General features: G+C 44.0%; 3 protein-coding genes across 4 annotated transcripts in view; 1 reads left to right on the forward strand and 2 right to left on the reverse strand.

Moving 5' to 3' along the window:
* Positions 1-1390: 1390 nt before the first annotated feature.
* LOC129727041 (serine/threonine-protein phosphatase 4 regulatory subunit 2) lies at positions 1391-4485 on the forward strand. Its single transcript, XM_055684428.1, has 3 exons — positions 1391-1767; positions 1832-2020; positions 2788-4485. Exons 1-3 carry the CDS (start codon positions 1560-1562, stop codon positions 4227-4229), a joined length of 1839 nt encoding a protein of 612 aa, XP_055540403.1. The 5' UTR covers positions 1391-1559; the 3' UTR covers positions 4230-4485.
* Positions 2240-24243, reverse strand: part of LOC129727042 (probable 4-coumarate--CoA ligase 1) — a 57636-nt gene continuing 35632 nt past the window's right edge. The window contains exons 4-5 of the mRNA XM_055684429.1: positions 4487-5039; positions 2240-2716 (exon numbers count right to left, since the gene is read on the reverse strand). Of these exons, the coding sequence (XP_055540404.1) occupies positions 2426-2716; positions 4487-5039 (844 nt within the window). The 3' untranslated portion in view covers positions 2240-2425. The remainder of the gene's footprint in view (positions 2717-4486; positions 5040-24243) is intronic.
* Positions 16084-23359, reverse strand: LOC129727035 (eukaryotic translation initiation factor 4 gamma 3-like). Of its 2 annotated transcripts, XM_055684421.1 has the most exons (4): positions 22651-23359; positions 22055-22571; positions 21442-21972; positions 16084-21372 (listed from the first exon to the last, which is right to left on the reverse strand). In XM_055684421.1, the coding sequence occupies exons 2-4, from the start codon at positions 22448-22450 to the stop codon at positions 16258-16260; spliced, it is 6042 nt and encodes a 2013-aa protein (XP_055540396.1). In that variant the 5' UTR covers positions 22451-22571; positions 22651-23359; the 3' UTR covers positions 16084-16257. The 2 variants fall into 2 exon arrangements, with proteins under 2 accessions (XP_055540396.1, XP_055540395.1); XM_055684420.1 differs by having other exon boundaries at positions 16084-21972; positions 22651-23358.

The following is a 24243-nucleotide window of genomic DNA, read 5'->3' on the forward strand; positions in this document are numbered from 1 at the left end:
CTGTTGCAACCATCCTCCTTTACAGGGGCTTTGAACCCTCTGCTACAGTTCTCAATAATTCAAGTCTATTCGTAAAGGCTAAACTGAACCAAGAGAATCGTAACAGGCGGAGTTAACAGTTTTAGAAATATAGAATGTACTGAAAGTTTAATAATAAAAAATGTAAATAATTCAAGCGAATTTTTGGCACTTGACAAATGAAAAGACCACGTGGTTAAAGTCGCAAGGGGGGGGGGGGTTGGCCACGAGACCACGAAAGACCACGGGGGGGTACGGGGGGTATAAAAAGTGATCAAAATATGACCACGTGGTTTAGGAACGGCCGCGGTATGGGCGAAAAGAAAAAAGCTGGGGCCGGTAGTGGCCAGAGCTCTTAGCTTTGGAAAATGATTTCAGTAAAACTTCGTGCACGACTTCCGATGTATCGCAAAAAGTTCGCGTCTGCTCTACTTGGAAGTTGAGCGCTAACTGATTCAAAAAACCGAAGAACAACGAATAACTTTCTTGAATCATGTTCCGCTAAAAAAACGCAGCTCTTTCAGATGATATACGAAAACTGGTATAGCTAATCAACCCAAGTTGGATTATGTACCATTTTATGGAACTAACTCAATTCAAGAATGGAATTTCTACAAAAAGCACAGATCCGCTGACCTACCGCACATAAAAGCGTCTATTTTTAAATATTGGATTTTTTCCAGGGGGCTCTTGTGGCTGTCAAACTCCATACATTTTTCATCTACCACTCATTGATTCTGGTACCAGCGATTCTGGTACCCGCTTTTTGGTTGGTTTGCCCTAAAACAGTTGAAATAGAGTTAACGTCCCATAGACCATCTCACCGAATCTCTTTAACCTCACTTTTCTGACAGTTAGTGGTAACAATGTTTATGTTTAAGATTTTGTGCTTTTTTCTGGTGGAGCAATCGTGTGCGTAGTGAAAATGCTATTCAGTTTGTAATTGTTCTTAGTATACTGGCACCTCACGCACAACATTTAAAGCAAATTGTGGTCAGAATTGAAATATTGAGAACTAAACTGCGTCATCCGAAGGTAAACAAAGTTACCAGTATCTGTCAAACTAAGGTGCGTGACGTCACCTTGCGATAGTCTATAATTGTTCATTGACTTATTCTCGAAAAAATACCTTTATAGATGTGAAAAATCAAGACTCAACGTTTATTTTCAATACAATGTGCACTTTCGATGAATAAGATATTTTGTGTAAGCATTTTAAATGGAATTTCGACACCATGATGAATTCATGATTGGTAGGCAAAATTTTGAAGTTTATACTCCCCTGATTTTTTCCCTTCTCTCGCAGGAAAATGTGAATTCAACCCTGACCCAATTTACCCCATCGTCGACGATTGTGTAGACTTTCGTCGGCGTACTCCACCGAACCCGGCTGATTAATGGCGGTGTCGAGTTGAAGCAGCAAAGAGTGTTGTTTGGTTTTGTTCGATATCGGGTGGCTTGTTGTGTGCTTTTATTTCCTGACTAATTGCCTTCGAATTAATCGCCAGACGCGTCATTTCGTTGCTATCGGTTCGTATATCATGGAGAATCCGGAAGAAGTCCTACAACTTCTGGAACGTTTCACCAAGTTGAAGCAGAAGGAGATTCCGCGGGAACTGGACGACTACCTGAGCTTTGTGGCCCGCACCGGTGACACGGTTTACCGCTGGGCTGTCGTGAAGCATCTTTTCCGCGAGAAGCTGCTACATGTGATCACGGATTTCCATGATAATACGCCGCGCCTTGCGGGTAAGTAGGGCTTCGCAGGATGACATTTTATTGTTACTGTATGCATTGTATTTCGTTTGCACAGGTTTGCCACAATGTCCGAACGTTGACCCTTTCAACTACCATCGTATGAGACAAACGCTGGTGGATCGATTGGACGCCTTCAACTCGGCTCCGTTTACGGTGCAGCGAATCTGTGAATTGCTAACGGAGCCACGCAAACAGTACACACGCATTGATAAGTTTATGAGAGCGGTCGAGAAGAATATACTTGGTAAGTGGTTGCTTTTCTCTTTCTGGTGGGGGTTCTATCAGCTTCAAATGTTAGGTAGCACCAAAAAACACAATTTTGTTTTTTGCTTATGACAAAATTTATCTCCCTGAAACCCACGCATTTGAGACATTTTCCCGAAAGAAAGATTTGATTCTAACCTTATAGCGTGAGTTTGGGTTTCGGGGAATTATAACACAACGGTAAATGACACAGAAAGGATATCTACAGAGGAATAAAATCAACAAATGTTTTATTTTCATGCTCTTTCTCTCTTCCACATAACTAAACCCTTAAAACACATAAAACATAAAATGTACATCTAAAAGACAATCTCAAAATTTTCGTTAGTGTTGTAAATTTTCTCTTACTTAAGACAACGAAAAAAAAACTTTATTCTTAAACACATCAGTCATCCAGTTGTGCCCCAAGGAGATGCAGCTGGTGGCGTTGTATTTTTCCCCCGGCATTACGTGGAATTTCCTTGACGAACATCACACCCGCGGCCAGCTGCTTGTATTTGACCACTCGGCCTTTCACGTGATCAATGACGACCTGTTCGTCCAGGCTTTGTCCCTGCTTTAGTACTACATAGGCACGTGGTAGTTCTCCGGCCGTTTCGTCCGCAATGCCAGCCACCGCGACGTCCGACACTTCAGGCAATTCGAGAATTAGATTTTCCAGCTCTGTTGGGGATACCTAACATAAAAAAGAAAAACAAAAATGCAAGTTTTAATAGCGTTTTTACGTTTTACACATTTTCTTTGCAGTAGTTAGTACGCAGGAACCTGGCCGCAGACGCTACGATAGCGAAAATGGTGACTCACTGGACTCTACCGTAAATGGTGACGATGTGTGCGTGGATATCGAGATGGACAATGAGGCATTTGGTATTGACTCGGGTGAAATGGTGGCCAATTCTACTTCGTCCTCTGCTTCGACGTCATCGTCGCCGGCATCGGCATCCTCTTCGTCGTCGTCTTCACCGCCATCATCCACCATCACGACGACAGCAACAACTGCTACGACTCCGACGACGGTGGTAGCAACAGCAGCAGTGAAAGATGACGAATCTACGGATGAAGTCACTCTTACTGCAGTAATCGAGACCCAAAAAGAGGATAAAACTGAAGCAGAGAATGTTTCGGATGCGTCGGTCGCTCTCGCGAATAGTGAAGACTCTCTAGCTGATCATCCATCCAGTGATGTCCCGGATACCGAAGAGACAATCGGTGAAAAATCTGTTCCGAAAGAGCAAAACCCTGCTGCAGTTCAAAATGACCCTGAAGAGAAGAGTAAGGATGCAACACAATTACAGGAAGGAAAAACCGATGACGAACCTAAAATTGATGCAGTTGATGCAATTGCGCCACCAACCGAAGCGAAACCCGAATCGGCTGAACTGATATTAAAGGAACCGACTGCTGAGGTTCCATCGACCGTAGAATCTCGCTCTCCGGATGACAACCTTGGTGAGCAATCCACAACTATTAGTAGCACCCCAGATGACCCAATTGACGATGGACAGCCCCTAGCGAAACAAGCGAAACTTTCGGTGGAAAATCTCCCGTCACAAAAGACGACAGTTGCCCCTGAAGAAACTACGGAACCAAAGGACGATCTCAATGCTGACTCTTCCGAATCATTGGAAAGTGATGCTTGTAGTATTAACTTGGACTTATCGCCTATGCCTAGTGCACAGAATTTAACCAGTAATTTGACTGAAAGTTTGGAGACGGTCGTCCATCTTGCCGAAATTGTTCAAACAGAAGAACCCCAGGAAGCAATCGTGGAGGTCGTACCAAATGACCCAGAACCGGTCATGACTGAAAGTGAACTCGAAACGGAGGCAGTCGTTCCCATCCCCGAAGTCACTCTCGACGAGAACCCTACGCAGGCCATCGAGCTGCCAACGGAAGCCTCCATTATAACCTCAGATGAAACAATTCCCAAACCAGCAGTGGACGAACAGCAGCAATCGACGGTTACCCTATCGGCAGCTTCTGATGAAATGGAGACAGCAGTTTTTGCTCCACTGATGGCCGCAGAAAATGTAATGGCAACTGATGAAGAGGAAACATCCAATTCAAATGCAACCGCCAGTGATGCGGTAGTTCCCATGGCTGCGGACGTAGTTTCTGATGCGTTGACCAAGTCCGACGACAACGCCATGGATGTAGATGAGTCCAGCGTAGAACCGATGGACCAATAAACTCATGTTATGAAGCTTTAGGCACAAACAAAACAACACAAACACACAGAGAGAAACAGACCTAGAAACCCTGTCCTATCCCCTTCTTCTCTTTCTTCAGTAAATGTTAGACACTACTTTGTTCCAATCCATGCAAGGCTGCAGCTAACCATTATAAGTTTTTAACCTGCTGTAATTATTTTACTAAAAATACGTGTTTAGGTGTAACAAATAAAAGCCAATTCGTGCGATATATCGTAGACTAGTGTCACCCTCACCTGATTGCCTTTGACTTTGATGAGTTCCTTGGTGCGATCCACGATGTAGAAGTATCCGTCCTGATCGTAGTAGGCCACATCACCGGTGTGCAGCCAGCCTTCGTCGTCCAAGGTTTCCCGTGTCGCCGGGTTATTGTTCAGGTATCCCTTCATAATCTGTGGGCCACGAACGTGCAGCTCGCCGGGCTGATGCGGTCCAAGATTGCTTCCGTCCGCTAGTGACACGATCCTAGCCTTAGTGTTCGGGTACAGCTGGCCGCAGGTGCCAACCTTCGACAGATCGTACTTGTACGGGGTGCAGAGAGTAACGGGGGAACTCTCAGTCATTCCGTAACCCTGCGCAATGTCCACCTCACGGCCGCATTTTTGTTTGAACTTTTCCTGCAGTTGGATGGATGCCGCCGCCGCACCCACCAGCAACGTGTCCACGCTCGAGAGGTGATCGGCGGTTACCTTGGGATGGGTAGCTAGGAACAGCATCAGCGAGGGCACCACGAACAGGAAATTGGGACGGAATTCTAGCAGGCATTGGATGTAGTCCTCCGGGATGAACCTGGCGATGGAAGGTTGGAATGTTTTCCATTTTTTTTTTGTAGATATCAGAGATTGTTTTGATAATGCGCACAACAGAAATTTCGATCTGGTTTGCTAGTAAATTGTTCGATACATTGAATAAAAACGAAGATTTTTTGCAATAGTACAGTTCGAGCATTATTATTGCTCCCATAACAATTTTGACTAATAGGTATACAACTTTGAGCTGTAGCTGTAGTTAAATTCAAAATACGCCATTCTTAAAAGTATTATTTTAACAAAAGCACAATATTTGAAAAATGTATATCGTCATTGACCCTCCCAGCTGGTCTCGAGGTACGATGCTAGCCTAACAAGCCAGTTGTCGTAGGTTCGAGTCTCGGCTCGGGAGAGACTGTTAGTATTAGTAGGATCGTAGCGCTGGCCCCGCAATTGTCCTGTACGCTTAACAGTTGGCTGCGAAGTCTGTGTATAATAAACAGAAGGTCGAGTTCCGAATCGGAATGTGTAGCACCAAGGCTTTGCTTTGCTTTTATATCGTCAGCCGGGGTGAGATTCTGCCATCTGACCCGTGACTTGTCATCCATCTCTTCCGGGTCAGAAGATTAGTATTTCTTGGTTAAATATTCGAGGAAACTTATTCAAGAAAGATTGGTCTTATTATCGCCATGTTTGTAAGGCACAATCCTACCCCCACAGGCACAATTTCACACCGGCTTACGGTGCTCTATGTGGCAAAACATCAGTAAGTTTTTTGACGTTGACTAACGTCTATATCGAAGTTAGGCCCCTGAATTTAAAAATCTAGTAATTCAACCAGGGAAAACCAGAGAAAAGTGGTCAGGTTTTGAGCGCTTATTTTGCAGTCATCTATAATCAGGTTTTCGAGGTTTTGGCATCAATCGATCAGAAATTCTTTTACGGTTAAATTTATGTAACAAAAACAAACTATTGTTTGAGATACACTATTGAAAAATTGGTAATTAATATCGATTGTCTAAATCATACCGCGCAGCCAATCACTACCTCTCTTCCCAAGCACAGTCGACACTAACGGATACAATCGATCTGACTTTGTTGTTATTGTTGTTGTCACTTTCTGTTTCCGATGTTTATGCTGCTGCTAGCGGAAAAAACCTTGCAAATATGCATCTTTTTGTTGGTGTTAATTTTACGACAGCGGCCGGCGCCCCATCATTCTGATTCCAAAACCGCACCAGTGACATGCGGACGCTAGGTGATAGCAGCTGAAAGGAGGAAATACAAAATAGTACCGGTCATCTCGTGCCGGTTTCACCCGTAATGCTGGTGGCTTTAGTAGTAAATGGCTACTGCAAAACACTTAAATGGCTGGAATTCTGGACGGACTAACCAGGAAACTATAATCGGCAACTGGCACCTTTTGGTGCCTCGAAATTTTGGTACAGAAGCGGCTAATTGAATTTTCTGTTTTACCAAATGCTGCTGCTAGCGGAAAAAACCTTGCAAAAATGCATGTTTGTGTTGGTGTTAATATTATGACAGCGGCCGGCGCAGCTTTCAAGAAACATTTGTCTCTACCATTCCATCATCTATGTAGCCCATCCCTCTTTCTATTTATCTGACGAAGCCTTGGTATAAAACGTATCGTTGGAACATTTTACCCCATCAGTTTCATTATTAAACCGTACCGGATACATACGGACGCTCGGTGTTAGCAACTAAAAGGAGGAAAAACAAAATAGTACCGGTCATCTCGTGCCGGTTTGACCCGTGATGCTGGTGGCTACTGCAAAATACTAAAATGGCTGGAATTCTGGACGGAAACCAGTAAACAAGAAATCGGCAACTGGCACCTTTTGGTGCCTCGCAGTTTTATAATAGAAGCGGTTAGTTGAATTTTATGTTTTACAATTGCTGTTGCTAGCGGAAAAAAAACCTTGCAAAAATGCATGTTTATGTTGATGTTAATTTCACGACAGCGCTAGGTGTTAGCAGCTGAAAGGAGGAAAGACAAAATAGTACCGGTCATCTCGTGCCGGTTTCACCCGTTATGCTGGTGGCTTTTAGTAGATTAACCAGAAAACAACAATGTTATCGGCAACTGGCACCTTTTGGTGCCTCTAAATTTTGTTACAGAAGCGGCAAATTGAATTTTCTGTTTTACCAAATGCTGCTGCTAGCGGAAAAAACCTTGCAAAAATGCATGTTTGTGTTGGTGTTAATATTATGACAGCGGCCGGCGCAGCTTTCAAGAAACATTTGTCTCTACCATTCCATCATCTATGTAGCCCATCCCTCTTTCTAATTATCTGACGAAGCCTTGGTATAAAACGTATCGTTCGAACATTTCACCCCATCAGTTTCATTATTAAACCGTACCGGGTACATACGGACGCTCGGTGTTAGCAGCTAAAAGGAGGAAAAACAAAATAGTACCGGTCATCTCGTGCCGGTTTGACCCGTGATGCTGGTGGCTACTGCAAAATACTAAAATGGCTGGAATTCTGGACGGAAACCAGTAAACAAGAAATCGGCAACTGGCACCTTTTGGTGCCTCGCAGTTTTATAATAGAAGCGGTTAGTTGAATTTTATGTTTTACAATTGCTGTTGCTAGCGGAAAAAAAACCTTGCAAAAATGCATGTTTATGTTGATGTTAATTTCACGACAGCGCTAGGTGTTAGCAGCTGAAAGGAGGAAAGACAAAATAGTACCGGTCATCTCGTGCCGGTTTCACCCGTTATGCTGGTGGCTTTTAGTAGATTAACCAGAAAACAACAATGTTATCGGCAACTGGCACCTTTTGGTGCCTCTAAATTTTGTTACAGAAGCGGCAAATTGAATTTTCTGTTTTACCAAATGCTGCTGCTAGCGGAAAAAACCTTGCAAAAATGCATGTTTGTGTTGGTGTTAATATTATGACAGCGGCCGGCGCAGCTTTCAAGAAACATTTGTCTCTACCATTCCATCATCTATGTAGCCCATCCCTCTTTCTAATTATCTGACGAAGCCTTGGTATAAAACGTATCGTTCGAACATTTCACCCCATCAGTTTCATTATTAAACCGTACCGGGTACATACGGACGCTCGGTGTTAGCAGCTAAAAGGAGGAAAAACAAAATAGTACCGGTCATCTCGTGCCGGTTTGACCCGTGATGCTGGTGGCTACTGCAAAATACTAAAATGGCTGGAATTCTGGACGGAAACCAGTAAACAAGAAATCGGCAACTGGCACCTTTTGGTGCCTCGCAGTTTTATAATAGAAGCGGTTAGTTGAATTTTATGTTTTACAACTGCTGTTGCTAGCGGAAAAAACCTTGCAAAAATGCATGTTTATGTTGATGTTAATTTCACGACAGCGCTAGGTGTTAGCAGCTGAAAGGAGGAAAGACAAAATAGTACCGGTCATCTCGTGCCGATTTCACCCGTAATGCTGGTGGCTGTTAGCAATAAATGGCTACTGCAAAATACTAAAATGGCTGGAATTCTGGACGAGAATAATCGGAGAATGGTACCTTTTGGAGCCTCGAAATTTTGTTACAGAAGTTTTGTAAAAGAAGCGTTGCAATTCCCTCTACTATTTGCTTCAATGGAATATTTTTTTTTTAAGAATACGGTAGTCAACGTCATGCGGTCGTGTCTTGAATACCACCCTCCTACTTTTTTAAAGCAGGGAAGATCGAAAATATCTATGCAGTTCTCATTCATTATATTTATTAGGGCATCGAATCAGTGTGGGACTCTAAACAGAGCTGACACGGTGGTACCCGGCGAGACAGGGGGTTGGGTAAGGCCCAACGAGCCACCCCGGAAAACAACATGTTTTAAACAACGTAAAAGATAATACGGATCGGAACAATCGGCTTGGACCTAGGCAACGAAATAAGGACTACGATTGGAAACTTAGAACATGGAACTGCAAATCGCTCTGCTTTCCAGGATGCGACAGGATAATCTACGACGAGCTACATCTACGCAACTTCGAAGTCGTGGCGCTGCAGGAACTTTGTTGGACAGGACAGAATATATGGAAAAGCTACTTTCTACCAGAGTTGTGGCACCACCAGCGAGCTGGGAACCGGCTAACGCGCGATGGGGTAACAGCCTTCAACGCAAGGATGTGCAAGTTGAGGAGTTGAGGTACACGGGCCCCGAATCATAGAAACGACTGGTTTGACGGCGAATGCAAACGGTTAGTCGAGGAGAAGAATGCAGCACGGGCGAGAATGCTGCAACACCGTATGAGAGCGAACGTGGAACGATACCGACAGGCACGGAACAGCCAAAACTTAGTCCTCCGAAGGAAGAAGCGCCAGCAAGAGGATCGAGATCGCGTGGCGATGGAAGAGCTGTACCAAGCTAACGACACTCGGAAGTTCTACGAGAAGCTGAACAGTTCCCGTAAAGGCTTGGTGCCGAAGCCTATATGTGCATGAGCTTGGACGGCAACATCCTTACAGACGAGAGGTGATCGAAAGATGGAAACAGCACTTCGAAGAGCTTCTAAACAGCGATGCAGTAGAACGCAAGGACGGTATGGCAACTGATCTTGGTGCACGAGCAGAAGACATCAGGAATCCACCCCTCGTTCTCCTGGAGGTGGAGGAGGAGATTGGCCGGCTGAAAAACAATAAAGCTGCTGGAGTGGACCAACTTCCAAGCGAGCTATTGAAATATGGTAAAGAAGCACTGGCTACAGCCGTGCACTGGGTCATTGTCAAGGTTTGGGAGTAAGAACGAGTACCGGAGGAGTGGATGGAGGGTATTGTGTGTCTCATCTATATCATTATAGGCGAAATAATTACAACAGAAACAACAACCCTAGGCATAACCATATCATTCACAACAACAACAACGATAATAACAACAACTTTGTCAATAACAATAGAAATAACTACAACAGCAATTACTACAATAATAATAACAATTCCAACAACAACCGCAACAATAAGAACTACTTCAACAATAACAACAACAATCAGAACCAGAATCGCAACTTCAACTTTAACAGAAATCTCGATAATAACCATCAAAGTACCAATCGAAACAACTACAACTTCAACACCAATAGTAACCGTAGATATACCAACCACAACCGTAACGTCAACAACAGTTTTTGGAATAATAACAATAGCCCCAACTATAACATGGCCAACAGGCAACAGAATAACGTCACCAACTCCTACAATAATCAACAACACATCAACTCTAATCGTTTCCATGCAAATCAACTGTTACCACCTGACAGAGTGCTTCTTGCAGCAGCGAAAGAACGATTCTCCAGACCTCAATCTAACTTCATTCCTACGATTCAATTTCAAAGAGGCGAAACTCTTAACCCATACCCGGCGAACGACGAGTTTTCACTTTCTCAACCCCAGATGATCAGCGGTCCTGCACACCTTCCTACTTCACAATGCATTGCGTGCTCATCTAGGCACTTGTGTCTTCAACGCAATTGACTCACTCATCAGAGGACCGTTACTGGTGATAATTTTGTTCAACCTAGAGATGTAGGAAATGACGCGACCTGCTCTGCTCTGGTAAACACTTCTGTTAATAATGAGTCTCATTCTTTAGCTTCTACACTCGAACACCCCACCACTACCGAGATCTCTGTATATTGCCAAAGTTTTAACCGCATGCGAGGCGCTCACAAAATTAACGAAATTCAAAAAAATGTACTATCCTGTTCATTTTCTGTTATTTTAGCAACCGAAACCAGCTGGGATGAGGGTGTTCGCAGCGAAGAAGTCTTCGGTTGCCGATATAATGTCTATAGAAATGACCGTAACTATCAATTATCTGAAATGAAATCCGGTGGTGGTGTGTTGATTGCGGTGTCAGTAGACTTTAATTCAGCGCTTATCGACACTATTCAGTTTAAAGAGTTCGAACATGTTTGGGTGAAAGCAGAACTAGCAGGAGAGACACACGTATTTGTCTCTGTCTATTTCCCTCCAAATAATGCGCGGAATGAAATCTTTGAAAAGTTTCTTCATGTTGTTGAAAATATTGCATCTAAGCTGTTACCTGAAGTAAAACTCCACATATACGGTGATTTCAACCAACGCAACATTGATTTTATTCCGGACATCGATAACCATAGCATTTTACTTCCTATTATTGGCGAAAATGAAACGCTGCAACTTCTTTTTGATAAAACCTCTAGTCTTGGTCTTAATCAAATAAATCATGTGAAAAATGGACAAAATTGTTATCTAGATCTGTTAATGTCCAACATTAGTGAAGACTTTTGTGTGACGAATTCATTACAACCATTATGGAAGAACGAAGGATATCATACAGCAATAGAGTTTTCTTTATTTGTGCATGTGAATAAAAGACCTGACGAATATGAATTCGAAGATGTTTTTGACTTTCAGTCAGCAAACTATGATGAATTAAAACGTAAACTAAATAGTATCAACTGGCAAGATGTATTGTTTGAAGACGGAAACGTCGATTCGGCTATAGAAAATTTTTATAACATATTATCGGATTTATTTATTAGCGAAATACCATTGAAAAGAATAAGACGTCATGGCAATTCCAAATACCCAGTCTGGTACAATAGACAAATTAAAAATTTAAAAAAACAAAAAGCACATAAAAAATACAAAACTCATAAAAATCGTGATGCTTTAACAACTTATTTTAACATTTGCGGCGAATTAAACGATGCCATTAGTAACGCGTTTGAAGAGTTCACTTCAAAGACTGAGCTTGAAATCAAATCCTGTCCAAAAAATTTTTTCAAATATGTTAAATCAAAGTTAAAATCTGAAAATTTTCCTTCAAAAATGCAACTGCATGACAAAGTTGAAGAGAACTCGGCATACATCTCTGATCTATTTGCTGATTTTTTTCAACAAAATTATACAACTTTCTCCGAATCTGATCGTGACTATACATTCTTCACCAACTTTCCTGAGTTTCCCAACTATTTCAATATTGAACATGTCAGCGCACGCGAAATTGAAGATACTTTAAAAGCTCTGGATGCGTCTAAAGGTCCGGGACCAGACGGAATTCCGCCAGCATTCATGAAACATTTAGCTAAAGAGCTAACTTCCCCACTGTTCTTGATTTTCAATATGTCGTTGGAATCCGGTTGCTTCCCGAAATTCTGGAAAAACTCATATCTAGTGCCTGTGTTCAAATCTGGTAAAAAAACCGACATTAGCAACTATCGAGGCATAGCCATTCTTTCCTGTATACCTAAGCTTTTTGAAGCAATAATAAACAAAAAGTTATTCCACCAAATAAAAAATAGAATTACCCCAACGCAACACGGTTTTTTCAAAGGGCGCTCAACAACAACTAACTTACTCGAGTTTATTAACTTCTCTTTGAACGCAATGGATAAAGGTAATTATGTTGAAACCTTATATACTGACTTCAGTAAAGCTTTCGATCGCATTGATATACCCCTGCTTCTCTTCAAGTTACGAAATATTGGAATTCATCCACAATTACTCAAATGGATTGAATCGTATTTGACAGATCGTCAACAAACAGTCAAATTTAAAGGTAGAATATCGAAACCTATTCAGGTAACCTCAGGAGTTCCTCAAGGCTCTCACTTGGGCCCTCTACTATTTATATTATTTATAAACGACATTTCCTTTATTCTAAAACATGTAAAAATTCTTATTTATGCCGACGATATTAAACTTTTCATTGAAATTAAAAACGCTGATGATGTAAATATTTTTCGTAACGAGATAAAATATTTTTACATTTGGTGTAAAAAAGGCCTTCTTCAGCTAAACGTTAAAAAATGTAGTTTGATGGCTTTTGGCAGAATAAGAAACATGCCAAGCAATATGATTTCCTTAGGAGATCAGGTAGTAGAGAAAAGTGAACGAGTTAGGGACCTAGGAGTCATACTCGACTCAAAATTAACATTCACTGATCACTACAATACAATTATTAATAAGGCTAGTAACATGCTCAGTTTTATAAAACGTTTCTGCTATAATTTCCAAGATCCATACACAATAAAAACACTTTATAATTCCTATGTCAGGTCACTTTTAGAATACTGTAGCATTGTATGGTCTCCGTTTTCTGCAACACATGTAAACAGAATAGAATCAGTGCAAAAACAATTCCTGTTATATGCACTTCGTAATCTACGATGGACGTCATTTCCCCTACCATCATATGACGAACGCTGCAGACTTATTGACATCCAATCATTAAAAGCCCGTCGTGAATTCGCAATGATGTCATTTGTTAACGATATCGTATCTCAACGTGTCGATTCACCCGAAATATTATCAAAACTCAATCTTTATGTACTTTCTAGAAATTTACGAACTCGGACTTTGTTTTCTTTAAATCATCAACGAAACAATTATGCTAAATACGGGCCAATTAATCAAATGATGTTAGTGTATAACCAACACTGTGAAACAATTGACTTTTCTATGTCGAGAACTAAATTGAAACAATATTTCAACTCAACGCGCAATTTAAATCGATAGAAAACATTCATTGTAATAATCCGTCAAGTGAATAAATTATTATTCAATTATGTATAAACTCTTTTTCTTGCTCCCACTAGTATAAATAGCATATAGCATGTAAGTTAGTTTTAAACATATGTAGTCTACTTTTGTTTGACGAAATAAATAAATAAATATAAAAAGGGCGACAAGCTGGAGTGCTGCAACTATCTGGCAACCGCTCTGCTGAACGCCGCCTACCAGGTACTCTCCCAAATACTCTGCCATCCACGGATCAGATATTCGCGGTTCGGCAGGTTATACAGAAATGCCGCGAATATAACGTGTCAAAACCCGAAGAGGTCTAAGGCAAGGATGGTCTCTCGTGCCTACTGTTTAACATTGCCCTAGATGGTATCATTAGGAGAGCGGGGATTAACACGATATTCAAAAGTCGGTTCAACTGTTTGGTTTCGCCGACGATATCGACATTGTGGCTCGGACCTTTGTGAAGATGGCGGATACGTACATCGGACTAAAGGCTGAAGCCAAACGGATTGGACTGGTCATCAATGCATCGAAGACGAAGTACATGAAAAGAAGGGGTTCACGAGAAGACAGCGCTAACCTCCCACCTCAAGTTCAAGTTGGTGGTGATGAAATCGAGGTGGTCGATGAGTTCGTGTATCTGGGCTCACTGGTAACTGCCAACAACGATACCAGCAGAGAAATTCAACGGTGCATTATGGCAGAAAATCGTGCATACTTTGGTCTCCGGAGGACGCTCTGATCGAGTGGAATTCGTCACCGCACCAAGTTAACCATCTACAAGACGCTGATCAGACCAGTAGTCTTTAACGGGTATAAGACATGGACTTGCGGTCTTCGAGCGGAAGGTGTTGCGTACCATCTTCGGTGGACTGCAGTTGGAAAACGGAGTGTGAAGAAGGCGAATGAACTACGAACTGCAGGAGATGGCTCCCCACACCGCTAAGATAGACAGGTTGTGGTGGGCTTGGCATGTTGTAAGGATGTCGGACGACAGCCCGGTAAAGATGGTTCTTGAAACCAATCCGTCAGTGACGAGACAGAGAGGTGCACAGCGGGCAAGGTGGAAGACGACCTGCGGACCTTACGCAGACTGCAGAGCTGGCGAACTGCAGCCATGGATCGAGTGGAATGGAGACGAGTCTTGCGTAAAGCAAAGGCCACACCATGGCTTGGGACTGTTTGGTGAGGTAAGTATAATCTAGTTAATGGTCGGCATTTCATTTCACAGACGTCTTCGACCCATCCATGGCCCGAACGTTTTTTCAGATTACCATCAGAAACCTTTCACATCTAGCTGACCAATGTATGAAAATTGAGAGATCCGACGAGAGTACGCACAGGAGTGCCAAGTGGTGATAGATGCGAAAAACCATGAGGGCAGCAAAATGTGTGACGCTACAAATGAGGGAGAACTATCGAACTAGAGCCTCTCCACCGACGCAAGAAATGCGTCCACTGTGATCGATTCATTGAGGGAGCGGAACTATACTTTTCAAGGCACGCCATCTACAAAGGTAGAGCCCGAAAAGTCTAGTCCGATGTCTGCAGAAGTTCGAAATTATAGATACAAATCATAGATACAATATCACCTGATCGACCTTTCTAAAACAGGAGAATTTTCAATTGCCGTTCAGGTTCAGGCTGGCGCACATAGGAGTATTTGACGCAAAAAGTTGGCCAAAAGTCCGACTTACAAAATACACGATTTTCATCATTTTTAATTGATTTCAGTTAAAACATACCCTCATGCTATCCCAGAACCCATTGGTGTCTTATCACATAAACTAAACTGTTATATTTCGTAGTTATTCCACAGTAAATTGATTAGTTTTAAAAATACGTGCTACTGCTCGGGTGGCGTAAAAAGTTGAAAAATTTTGTCAAATAGTTTTTCCCTCTCACAGGACATAATCTACAAGATAAGTAAAATGTTCTGCAATATTTAAAACGTTGAATTCATAAAATAATCATGGATTGTTAACAAAATAAGTGATTGTGAAAACCGACCGCGAAAAATCCATATTGTGAAATTAATTTTATAATTTAGTAACCTTCCGGGCAAGTCCCGTCGAAGCTTTATTCATTGACAGAAAGGTCAAAGCCTTCTGAAAATATACGAAAAGAAAAATCTTCCTCCTGGTTCCTCTTTTTTATTTTATTGACATTTTATTAAATGAAGATTTATATGGAAATTTCTAAATTTTTGTTTTATATCATGTGTAAAAAGACACTAAAAAAATAGAGTAAGCGAATTTAAAGTAATATTTAATATATTGGGTGTCGTTTTAAATGGATGTCACTTTTTTGTGTTGATTATACGAAAATAACACGTTTTTGATGTAAATTTATGCAATTACTACCAAAACAGAGCGACTTGGACTTTTGGCCAGCTTTTTGGCTCAAATACTCCTATGTGTGGCGGCTCGCTGTAGCAAATTGCACCAATTTTCGAGAGATAAACGAAATCAACCTTCAACCAGTGAGTGAGTTGTCTTAAATTCTCGCTGCGCGGCTCAGAACAACCTTTCGTTTTGTGGTTCACCAGATACTTTATTTGATAGTTTATAAATATATATGTAAATAAATGTTGATCTTAATATTAAATTTATTCATATTTTTATCAATTATTTTTATTAGTAGTATAATCATTATAATGTTTTTTTGTTTTCAATATAGTCAAATATTTACGCGCGATTTTCCGTTTTCCTCTTCTTCCTTTTTATTTTAAAAAAGTATTCCAGCAAATTTAATTTAATTTTCATCATCGCTCGAGTTCTCCATGTACATGGTCATAAACTGCGTAATTCCCTTGAGACACACGCCCTTGCCGGCCGCTTCGAACGGATCGGTCGAGTCCTTCCAGAGGCCGAAGCCTTCCATTATCACATCAAAGTCGTACAGCTGCTCCATTATCGTGTGCAGCAGGTTCTGCGGATGTTCCAGCTCGACCACCAGCCGTTGGATGGCGTACATGGCCTGCAGCTCCCGCTCCGGTTTGCTGTCGATGTACTTCTGCAGCAGCTGATGCCACTTGCCGATCTCCGAGATGATTAGCTTCGATTTGTTGTCAATGCAGTGCTTGATCACCGTCCTCGTCAGTGTCCGAATAAAGTCATTTGAGCTGTCCCGCTCTGGTCCGACGTATTTGGCGATCCAGTCGAATATTTCCATGAACTTGGCATTTGCCTGGAGGAAATGCCTTATTTGCACACCGACCATCTGCATGTCCATGGGTTTACTGCCAGAGTCCAGCAAATAGCCGAGTTTGGCATCATGCAGGTATTTTTCCGGATCGGATGGTTGAATGAAATCGCTAAAATCGAGTGACGATTCGTACCACAGCAGGACCGTATCATCCTGCCCGTAGGCTGCCTCATATGCTAGCAGCAGATCTTTCAGCATCACTGCACCGTAGGATGCGATAATGTCCGTCGGTACTACCGATCGAATGTCTGATAGGGAAATGAAGCGCTTGTGCAGCAACTGGACGTAGAAAGTGGCCATGTGCTTGTACAGATGAGGTAGATCGATTATTAGATCATCCGCGAACTTTAGCAACTCCTCCAGGGCATGCAGATAGTCTGCTTTGGTGATCAGCGCTCTCTCGAACATAGGCTCGAGTATTTGAATGACGGCCATACGAGATTTGGTGTCCCGCTCGATGTTGCTCACAAACAATTCGCTTACAGCAGCGTGACGATATTCAGCTGGAATACCCTGCAACAGTTCTAAACTGTTTTCGGTCTGCGACTCGTCCTCTTCGACGTTGATCGTCTTTACGAACTCGATCACTTTTTGCTCGACGTTTTTGTCTGGTCGGGGGAAGTCTCTTCGGACCACCGTAGCGCCGCTGTTGCTACCGGCCGTCACACCGGTGACATCCTTTGGAATGGCGAATTGCGGTAGCTGCTGCTGCGATAGTTGTGGTGGCGGCGGTACCTGATACAACTGACCGGAGCCAGATTTCGAGAGGGCGGATGGTGGACCACCTAACCGACCGACGGATTGCTGCTGTTGTGGCTGCTGCTGTGCTGGAATATGTCGCTGTTGGGAAGAACGGCTTGGTATGGGTTGCTGGGGAGGAGACATTTTGCCCATATTCCGATCGCGATCTCCTCCTCGATCATGCATTTGGTTATTGCTGTGCTGCTGTTGTTGCGGTTGGCCGCCCATCGATCGCATGCTACCCGACGACGGTTCCCGAGATGATCGGCGATCGTCATTCTGACTGCTACTGCTTCCATAACGGTTATATCGATCGCGTTCCATCGATCCCTTACCGTGGTGATAAGAATCTTTACCTCCAGAGTTTTTATTGTGACTACCGCTGCGATCGCGCTGATTTCGGTCCCGATTGCTACCGCCGCGGTCCCGATCATGCAGATTTTCCTCGTTGGTCAGTTCAGCAAACATGTTGCTATTGGGGGTTTTCCAGTTCTGATAATTGGTAGCCGCCCCTAGCCGGGCCGTCATGTCTACACTGCCCGGTAAGTTAATTTTTTTCATATCGATCGGCACTGTACGATTACCTCGATTGGAGATTTGTTGGAAGCCATCGTCATCGGTTTGCATTCGATTACCCTTAATCGAACTTTGATTGCCGTAACGTCCTAGCGAACCCTGACTGTACCCGGATCCCATCTGCATTTTGGAACCTGCTCCACCTCCACCACCACCACCGCCAACACTCTGCATAGTGCCGCGGTTGTTACGACCCAGATCACTCGAATAGCCACTGTCCTTGCCACGTGGCATGTAGTTCAGATTGAATTGCACCTGCTCATTTTCCGCTTCCTTCTGGATTTGGTTCATTGTTTTTGGGTTCAAATCTTGTCGACGCGGTTGCCAACCTTCCTGGCGTAAATCGATTACGTCCTGCAGCATAAACCGGATTCGGCTACTGATGCGGAACTGTTTCCGGTTTTTGACAATGTTCTGCATTTTTTCGAAATACTTGTTCAGATCGTGATTGTACTCCTTCTCCATCTTGAAGCCGATCGTAGTCAGCAGTTTGCAGAGACACTCGAGCGTTTCTTCATCGTAGTCTTTTTCGTCGATCAGCAGCTCGATACAGGTGTGCATGATCTTCGCCGTTAGCTGACCGTTCTTGAACAGTTCACCGATGAATCGAACCGTTCCGACGGCACGCCTTCGCACCTTCTGTTCTTCCTCTTCCAGTTGGGCCTTCAGTTCATCCAGTTGCTCTTTGGCAAGTCCTTTGCTAGCTTCCATTTTGGCGCGATTCTCCGACTTGGCTCGCGTTTGGTCGTTCCGCCGAGCTTCGAACTCCAGCTGACACTGGGTCACTAATCGGCCTTTGAAACTGTCACGTTTTTCATTGTTGTTAGCCAAAACGGCGATGGTTCCGATTTCCTTGCACATCTTAGCGTAAGCTTCGGAAAAGTTTGGTTCGGAAACGGCTTTCTCAAAAACCAACCGGATGCAACCGTCCAACCGGTCATCGGTATCAATCACGTATGATTTAACCTGCTGCACTAACTTTTCGAAGTTGTCCGGTGTGAGTTTGTTTAGTACCGAACGGAACTTCTTGTACAATTGCTGTGTAACGGCTTCTTCGTCGTTCGGATTCTCCTGTGACGCTTGAAGATGCCTTGGACGCCACGCGTTGGCACATTCGTTCAGCTTGACCTCTTCGTCGAGCTGCAGGCGAATGATTTTAGAACCGGTTTTGTTCATACCCTGTTGCGATTGTTTGTTGGGCTGCAGTCCCGATTGACCGCCTCCACCCTGGTTGCCCTGCTGGGAGGTTCGTTTAACCGTATATTGTTGACGCATTTGGGGCACAATGCCTCCGCCACCCATTCCACCCATTTTGATAAAGTTCGGCAACAACATTTCGGTGAAGTTATTTTTACCATACTGCATCGGATGGCCTCCACCGCCACCTCCTCCACCACCGCCGTGGCTTGTTCGAGTGAGAACATTCTCCAAATTGTTGAGCAGTTCGGCAGGTTTTTCACGTGCCGGTGGAACATCCTTCAGCTGCATCAACTGATCACGGGAATACTTCTTTCTTCCGGTCGGATTCTCCGGGCTCCACTGATCCGGATCGTACTCGATTCGTGTGATCGAACGGGATTTGGTTATGGTTGGTGGCGGCATCGTTGGTCTGCCGGTAGCTACGAATGCTGGTGTGTCCGTTGGCAGCGATGCTACCGGTGGTGGTGGTACATCAACGTTGACAGGTTTCAAACAATCAATGACCACCGGCGGCGGTGGCACTGAAGTGTTGGTCACCAGCGGAATTACATTCTTGTTGCTATCAAATTCTGCCCGCTCCAGTGGGGTAGCGGCAGGGGCATTCAGCACAACCATGTTGTTTTCCTCGTCTGCCTTCGCAGCCTGAACTGCTGGTGGTGTAGTCTGTCGTGTATCGAGAGACGGATGTTTTATGTTTTCCATCGGCGATGATGCGTTGTTGTTTACTGCTGGCGAATTATCGGATGTTTTTGCTGTTGTTGTAATTGTTGTAGTACTGGTGCAATCCACATTATTATTATTAATTAGGTTATCATTATCTAACTTACTAGTATTATGTTCCATTAAATTACTAATTAACGACGACGGCTGCTGCTGTTGAGCGACCTCCGTCGAAACAATGGATCGATCTGTTTCATCGATTGCCGGAACAGGGCGTGCCGTCGTGGCCGCCGCCGGTTCCACTACTACTGCTACGCTTGCTGCAGCTTTGCTGCTGCTGTTACTTTGCTGCTGGCCAGTCTCACTGGCACTTACTGCCACATGTTGCTGCTGTTCCTCGCTACGTTTCTGCTTGTTCTGTTTCTGCTTTTTGCCACTATGTCCAGTTTGATTCGAACTGGTTCCACCACTGCTGTTGCTACTAATGTTACTATCTTCTATGCTTAGTTTCTCTACGCTTGCTACCAGAGTGTCTACCGCTTTGCTGTTTTTATTCGTCACCATCGGTGCGGTCGTCGTTACCGTCGGAGGTTGTAGTTGTGGTGGCGGCGACTGTTCGATTGGTTTCAGTTCCGGGGGTGGTTCGGCTACGATCACCGTTTGAATGGGGATCGCCACGGCGGACGGCACAAACGGTACTAACTCCGGATGCACCACAATCGGTGCGAGCAGTGGCTGAGCTGACGATGGGGCCGATGGTGGTGGAACGGACATTTCCACTACCAACGGTGGAGCTGATTGCGGAGGAGGAGGAATCTGCCCAAGGCTGCTTGGGCCGGTGTAGACAAAGGGTTCAGCATCGGTCGAGAGGGTCGATTCGGCAATCGATTTCTCCGAGATGGTCCTTTCCGGTCGAACGTACGACGGCGGAATGTGTATACCAGTTGGAACCGGAGTTTCGCTCAACAGGACAGTCTGCATATGTGGCGGCTGCTGTTGCTGTAGAGGTGGAGGATTGCTAGTGGCTGGAAGATGATGCTGTTGCTGTTGGTGCTGCTGTTGGGGTGGTGGTGGTTGTTGCATGACCACCTCGCTATTACTGATTGGTTTCTTTTTCTTCTGTTGGTAGGGTTTGATTTCTACTGAGGGTCCATCCGCAATCGCAGATACAACCGGTGTTCCACCGGGGGTCGTCATTTCTAGATGCGTATGGTGTGGCGGCGGCGGTTGATTGACGATTTTCAACGTTGGACCGGAATAGATCAGTTCGTGTTGTTGGGTTTGTCCGGCTTGGGATCGTCCCACTAAATCGTGTTGCAAATGTGGCGGTTGCTGCTGCTGTAGAAGAGGATGAGCTCCCGGATGGTGACCGTGCGATGGTGGCGGATGATTCGGAGGCGGATGATGGAGATGTGGTGGCGGCGGCTGATGATGTTGCATTAAGCCCATTGCCGCCCCGGGGGTTGACGCTAGCTCCGGTGTTCCCTGGTGAGGATGAGGTGTGTAATTATCATAGTCGGATTCTACGGTCGGGTTTAGTGGAACTTGCGCTACATTAGGGGGAATTGGATTATACGACGCGGTTGGAACTGCTGCCGGTGCTACTGTTGAAGTTGCCGTCGGACCGGGAACCGATGATGATACTGTCGGCGTGGACGACGTCGGTGGCGTCAAATCGTTGTAAATTTCTTCCAGTACATCCTTGTTTGTAGCTGGGTTAATAATTGGAATAGCTGCAGCGCGTTTTTTCTTGTTATACGTTGTTTTCGGCGGCGGAATTGCTCCGGCCACTGGTGCCATATGAGGAGTTCCCAACTGCAGCTGGGACATCATTGCGTGTGGTGGAGGAGGCTGCGGTCCTCCAACGCTCACTTGAGCAGGGTTTGGCTGGTTGTGATCCATCGGTGCTTGACCGGCCCCAGGAACCTGCTGAGGCGTCTGTTGAGACTGTTGCTGCTGCTGCTGTTGTTGTTGTTGCTGCTGTTGCTGATGGATTTGCTGTTGCATAGCTATCAAATCGTGCGAAACGGCCATTGGCGAAGATTGTTGGTTCGGGTGCGGCTGTGGCAGCTGAACCTGTTGCATCTGCGAAAGATTGGTGAGCGGATTGATCGGATTATTAGTGGCTTTATTCTTTGGAATTGCCGAAAAGATGCTTTCTACTTACGAGACTGTTTTCACCGGCCGGATTACGTCGGTTTTGCAGAGGCTGGCCCTGAATTAAATGGGCTGGCTGGGGTACATAGTACTGATGCGGATAGGCCGGTAAAGATCCGATGTTGGTCCACTGGTTTGGAATCCGAGTATTGTACGGCACCGGATAGAGCTGTGCGGCATAAATTGGCGCAGGATGGTATGCTTGCATCATGGGACGCGGCGGTCGCGTACTCTGGTTTGTACCAGCGCTTCGATACAGACTCGACTGCTGGTACGGTTGATTCATTTGCAGCGGCTGGGACTGCATCTTCTGCATTTCGGACTGCTGCTGTGAGTTCGGCGTTCCCGACATCAGCACCCGAGTTCCGGGCCCAGCCGGTTGCAATGGTCCTCCTCCACTCTGCATACTCTTACTTGATTCAAAAAAATTCGACGTCACACCAGATCAAGCATAATTGTTCGCACTTTTCTTATATTTTTACCAGGGGGAGTGGTCAGATGGGAACTATTCAATACCCGAACAAGTGCTGCACAGTTCAGGGAAATAGCCAAGTAAAAGAAAACCATCAACCTTTTGGGGAATATTGTCACAAAATAAAAACTCACCATGTCTACATCAGTTTTCCACATCGCATTGAATCATCAATTATAATTCCCTCTCCACGCAGCACAAGTGCCAGCGCTGACGAGTGTCTGAAGTGCTGAGTATGCGAGCGAGAGAAAATACTAGCAATCAAAAAAAAACTACCTCCTCGCGAAAATATAGGTTAGCTGCTGCTGCTGCTCCTTCTGCTGTGTGTGGCAGCGCAGAGTGGCCCTCTGCAATTCTAGCCGTCCCGTGCGTGTGGAGACGTTCTGGCCTGCGGGGTCTCGATTGGTTAGATTTTTCAGTTGCACCGGTTGCTTCCGGGTGCCGGTTCGATCGGGACACACTTTTTCGAACAGTTCACTTCACTTTCCTGCTATTTTCCGCAATACGAAAATCTTTTTACCACAAACTCATCGCGGAATAAAGGAAAAAATTAGGCCGTGGAACAAACTTTGACAGCTCGTGACGTCATGCCAGCCTATCGATTTGGTTACGTAAAATAACGAATGTCTAGCAACTGAACGAAAGTGCCAATCCGCGCTGTCAGAGAGCACCGAAATTCAAAACAACAGTTCAACTCACTGCTTATTGATGGCGATTTTAACCGCTAAAACGGTCAAATATCAGTCACCTTAAGATAAAATCAAACAAAACAACTTATATTAGGCACTATAATATCGAAACGCGAACACTATCGCCCAACATCCATATAATAAAATGGTACACTTGTAGTCGGAACCAAAGACGCCCTTTTGAATTGTCTACAGTGGCACAGTGCTGACGTGCATGACCTTCGCTTCACCTTCGTCGAGCGGTGACGATCCCTCGACGGGGCAGTTTCGTTCAGCTCTGACAACCGGATAGGCAGGCGTTATGTAGCGTTAGCAGCATGCCAGCACCGCCAGCACAGAGCAGTGCATTGATACCGATTTTAAACTGACCGGTAAGCGCGCGCGAGTTATCAGCATTACAAAAGAGATGAAACAAATTATATTCCAGTTAAATAATAATAATTCTATTATATTAACTTACACACCATAGAGAACAGATGTTTCATCAGGAAAATGTAACTTGCAACAAAACCACTCACAATGCGTTTGAAAACCTATTCTTGAATGGACTCTGCTCTCTGTGGGTAAACTATTTTTTCTACGTTGAGTTTACATTTTTACCAGTTTTTAGTGGAAAATAAGAGAAATAAAAGACAAACCGTAATAATGGATAATAATCATTCTTGTGATTTAACTCTAACTAATTACTAAGTTTGGTGAAAACAATGGCAACATACTTGATTTTGGTTTTAACTTCATAAGCAGTACCGAAAAACCCATTCTATTTAAACTACATCATAGTATCGCCACACAGCAACACTGTCGTTTTTCGGCATATCATGATATTGCATTAGCGATTTTATTGTATTTTACTGACTATTTTCGGAAATGTCTAAACAAGGTTGAGAATTGTTGCCAAAATAATTTACTTGGGGCGCGCCCTTTGGTATTTATTTTTGTTCTTATAACATTTACTTGAGACGAAGCAAATCTCTCGATAAAGGCCTAAACACAATGAATACGTTGCGCCTGCGTTTTTTGCTGCGGCAATTTGACAAT

The sequence above is a fragment of the Wyeomyia smithii genome, chromosome 3 (genome assembly GCF_029784165.1).
Source record: "Wyeomyia smithii strain HCP4-BCI-WySm-NY-G18 chromosome 3, ASM2978416v1, whole genome shotgun sequence".
Taxonomy (NCBI): domain Eukaryota; kingdom Metazoa; phylum Arthropoda; class Insecta; order Diptera; family Culicidae; genus Wyeomyia; species Wyeomyia smithii.

Coding starts and splice junctions, on each gene's coding strand:
- LOC129727041 (XM_055684428.1), top strand. CDS start 1,560: ATGGAGAATCCGGAAGAAGTCCTACAACTTCTGGAACGTTTCACCAAG. Junction 1,768..1,831: donor TAATACGCCGCGCCTTGCGG/GTAAGTAGGGCT, acceptor TCGTTTGCACAG/GTTTGCCACAATGTCCGAAC. Junction 2,021..2,787: donor GGTCGAGAAGAATATACTTG/GTAAGTGGTTGC, acceptor TTTTCTTTGCAG/TAGTTAGTACGCAGGAACCT.
- LOC129727035 (XM_055684420.1), bottom strand. CDS start 22,450: ATGCAGAGTGGAGGAGGACCATTGCAACCGGCTGGGCCCGGAACTCGG. Junction 21,973..22,054: donor CGGCCGGTGAAAACAGTCTC/GTAAGTAGAAAG, acceptor AATCTTTCGCAG/ATGCAACAGGTTCAGCTGCC.